Here is a 3922-nt window from a genome sequence, read left to right as displayed (position 1 = left end):
CTAACTTTTAATTCAAGCCATTTAATTCTTGCAATTTACTTTAATGCAATTTAATATTATTGTACATTATTTTATTTGCTTTTGCCTTTTGCTCACTTGAGCTCATGTTTATGTTAATGCAATTTGCCTTTTGCTCACTTGAGCACATAATTGTGTATATACTATTTTGCTTGTTTTATTTTGATTGTGTGAACCAATTTTACTCCGATGGTGATTTCAATAAGTAATTTATATGTAACCCAATCAACTTATATTTGGTTGATTATCAAGATTAATATTATTGAATATTAATCAACACATTTTTTACATTGTTTTATGAAGCAACTTAGAACATCTCTAATTGCTTGAGTTATTTGTGTGGATCAAATTGCTACATTGTATTTAAGCAACATCTAAACAATCTAAATCAATTTTACTCAAAATGGTGATTTGAATAAGCAATCTACATGTGGCCCAATCAATTTATATTTGGCCCCACCAATCATCAAAATTAATATTATTTAATGCTTAGCAACACACTTTTTGAATTGCTTCATGAAGTAACTTACACAAATATTTAAGCAACGAGAACACCGCGTGTATCTACTCCAATGATAAAAATGCTATGTTTCGGAACTTATGAATTCTAGTCTGCACAACCTCCATTGAAGATGTTCTTACACAAATATTTAAACAACGAGAATGCCACATGTATCTACTTCAATGGTAAAATTGCTAAGCTCTAAAGACCACTCAATAGCCATCAAAGTCACTGCTCTCTTGTTTGATTCCGATCCATTATAATTATTAATCCGTTTTGAATATATTGTCTAATGCTTCTTATTCAAATATTCTCTCTCTGTTGGTCATGTTTTCCAAACACAAAGAATTGGTCTGTGCATGCATGGTTTGACTTATAAGGTTAGATCCAATTTAGTTGTTCCCATTCCCAAAGAGGTTCAGATTCATCAACCCCATTATTTGCTACATCATTCCAATTTGTACCACTTGACCCTCCCATAAGAACACCATCATGATCTCTTCCTATTCCTTCCGAACGGGAAGTTGCATGCAGATTTGATTCATCAATCTCTGATACCACTTGTTGAGCACTTGTTGAAACACTATGATCAAGTTGTAACTCCATGCTTGGTCTCTCTAATGGTCGACGATCGAATGAACTAAAACTTCCCGATATCACATAAATGCGACACAAGCTGAATTCGTGTCGTAACTATAATATATACATAGATACAAACATACCAAAATAGTTAATATGATCAATTCAAAATATATATTATGATAGCATTTATAACCAAGGTTTTATAATATTGTGATCATGTTAATGATTAACATACCTTAGGAGGGTTTGTGTTAGAAGAGTCAAAGTGTTCAATGGCTTTATATTCATGCATCTTCCATTTAGTTTTCCTTCCAGAAGGAGCTTTCCCTTCGTAAAACACCATGCTTTTCTTTATCCCAATCGCTTTGTTGTTAGAAGAGTAAACATAGCTAGGAGAACCAGTAGCTTTCCAATATCCAGAAGATGTTGTTCTGCTCGGTCTTCCTCCTCTCATCTCTCTTTCTTGTCTTGGTGAAAAGAAAAACCATTGCTCCGTTTCTCCACGACATCGTTTTCCTGCAAATGCTGGTTACAATTTACAACAAAATAAACTCAGTTTTTGATGAAAATATCACGATTTCTCTGAATAAATGAGTGAGTTAGTGTTACTTGGAAGAGTCCATGGCTCTTTGCCATTGATATCAATGACAGGGATGACTTTATTGATGTCTTCTTGCTTTTGTCCTTCTAGCTGGTTGTGTAGATAGAAGCCAACTAACTCTTGTTCGGTTGGATAGAAACGAAAACCAGGTTGTGGTTCTTCCATATTAATGGTTTATGGTTGATTATGTTGTTGTATATAGTTACCGTTCGTACGTTTCGAATAATGAGCTAGGGCTATATATATTAAGATGCGATAAGAGATTTTTTCTCTCTCTCTTTGTCTATCTATCTACGAGTAAAATGGGAAAGGACAGTGAGAGGTGGGGTTGATTAGGAGCTTCCACGCGGTTACGGAGAAAGAATACGTCTTTATTTTTTGCCCCGCAAAAGGTGTTTAATCGTTTTAAGCATTATATATGACATCATCTCCTTTTGAACTAGTCTTTTTTCTTCTTCTCTTTCTAATCTATGTTATGAGATTTGCTATGTAAACACAACCCATGTAGTGTGTTAGTGTAAGTATTTGTGTTTTAGTAGTAAATCTCATGTTTTAATGTGACGCATAATTTGATATAATTTGGGGTATATTATGTAAGACAAATAATAGTTATATATATAATAAAAAGATGAAGAAAAAAAAAGGAATAAAGCCAATAGAGTACATATGAGTACAAATGGTACAAGAAATAGCAAAAGCAACACTTGAGAATTTAAGAAAAAACAAATTAAAGAAGACATACAAATATAATTAAAAATAAAAAATAAAAATCACCGCAAGCCAAACTCTAAAGAAACTCATCCTCAAAAACTTCACCACAATGAAGAACAAATTAGATCTCAAGTTAGTAGGACCACCAACATCGGATAAAAGACCACAAGAAAAAAAAAAGGAACATTCACACTCACAACCTGTCCATAAATTTCAATATGCTATTGGTTAATTCAAATGATAGGATTATGAAGTCATTATGTAAATGTGTGATAGTTCTCAATTGATCTCTCCTTAAAATCATTTTCAAACAAAACAAAATTCTCCTCCACATTTTTCACGTGTGTTGAAGACCCGGAAAGCACGACCTCGTCCTAACCTTCAAAATAGACCAAACCACTTCATTATATATGATAGACATACCCCTCACAAATTTCGCTCTATCACTTAAAGAGATGAATCAACTCAAAAAGACTACTTGAGTCTCTAGAAAGAAGTATCTGCTAACACAAAGTAAGACCACAGTCGACAATCAACTTTCTTTTGAATAAGTCCTCTCTAGAGGAAAACCCTTCAAGGAGAAGCTTCTAGAAGAACACAATCACCTTGGATGGATCCAACTAGCCTAATTGTATGGAAGAGCCTAAATGCAATCGGAGGACGAATGGCTAGAAGAAGTCAAAAGAAAGTGATAAGTAGAGGACACCCATAAAACGCCATCCTTCGAAGGATTCCACACCTATTTATCTCTATCAAAGGAGAAAATATGCGCTAAAATGACCGAGAAAAAATAACCAACCACATGTTCCTCATGCTGAAAGAAAGATATCCTCCACCCGAAGTTCTAAAATAAGTGTCGCAACGCAAAAATATTCCCGAGCACGTCGCGCGCTCGAAATAACAAACATAATCGCCATCGATCTTTATTTGTTCCAAGGGAACGAAAAATATCGAATAAAACCTGTTAAATCTAAGAAAAATGTTCGTCAGAAACAAATCAGATTCGTGAGTCAGTTATGCAAGAGGAAGATATTAGAACCCCTCACATCCATTGTATTAGCAAACACTTTGAGAAAAGTTTGTTAAGTGTTTTTGCAGGGTTAACTCTCAAGATTCATAATGATTTATTAAAGCTTCTGTCTCAAGAATCAGAAAGAGTCTTCAAGAAGTTTCTGAAGAAAGGTCTTCAAAGAAGTTTCTAAGGAAAACCATTCTGAAGGTCTATCAAAAGAATAATGTTATAAACTAGTGTTCTGGACAACATCAATCAGCTTCTGAAGTTTAAACCAGATTCTGACTAATTATTCATTCTGCTACTTCAATAGATAAATTAGGAAAGAGTTCTTTCATTCTGAGTTTATCTTTATAGGACTATACATCTTAGGGGGAGCTTTGTGTTTCTGTTATATGTATTCCTATGTGATTACACTATACAAAATTGTTCATCAAAATACATGTTTTGTCATCATCAAAAAGGGGGAGATTGTTAGAATAAGATTTGGTTATGC

General features: G+C 33.8%; 1 protein-coding gene across 1 annotated transcript; it reads right to left on the bottom strand.

Moving 5' to 3' along the window:
* Nucleotides 1-428: 428 nt before the first annotated feature.
* LOC127086641 (NAC domain-containing protein 90) lies at nt 429-1942 on the bottom strand. The gene is made up of 3 exons (XM_051027435.1): nt 1712-1942; nt 1338-1627; nt 429-1213 (listed from the first exon to the last, which is right to left on the bottom strand). Exons 1-3 carry the CDS (start codon nt 1866-1868, stop codon nt 902-904), a joined length of 759 nt encoding a protein of 252 aa, XP_050883392.1. The 5' UTR covers nt 1869-1942; the 3' UTR covers nt 429-901.
* Between the last annotated feature and the right edge of the window lie 1980 nt (nt 1943-3922).

Source organism: Lathyrus oleraceus, chromosome 5 (assembly GCF_024323335.1).
Source record: "Lathyrus oleraceus cultivar Zhongwan6 chromosome 5, CAAS_Psat_ZW6_1.0, whole genome shotgun sequence".
NCBI classification, from domain to species: Eukaryota; Viridiplantae; Streptophyta; class Magnoliopsida; order Fabales; family Fabaceae; genus Lathyrus; species Lathyrus oleraceus.
Note: the sequence above shows the minus strand (reverse complement) of the source record. Positions and strands in the feature narration are given on the sequence as shown.

Coding starts and splice junctions, on each gene's coding strand:
- LOC127086641 (XM_051027435.1), bottom strand. CDS start 1,868: ATGGAAGAACCACAACCTGGTTTTCGTTTCTATCCAACCGAACAAGAG. Junction 1,628..1,711: donor AGAGCCATGGACTCTTCCAA/GTAACACTAACT, acceptor AATTGTAACCAG/CATTTGCAGGAAAACGATGT. Junction 1,214..1,337: donor CTAACACAAACCCTCCTAAG/GTATGTTAATCA, acceptor TATATATTATAG/TTACGACACGAATTCAGCTT.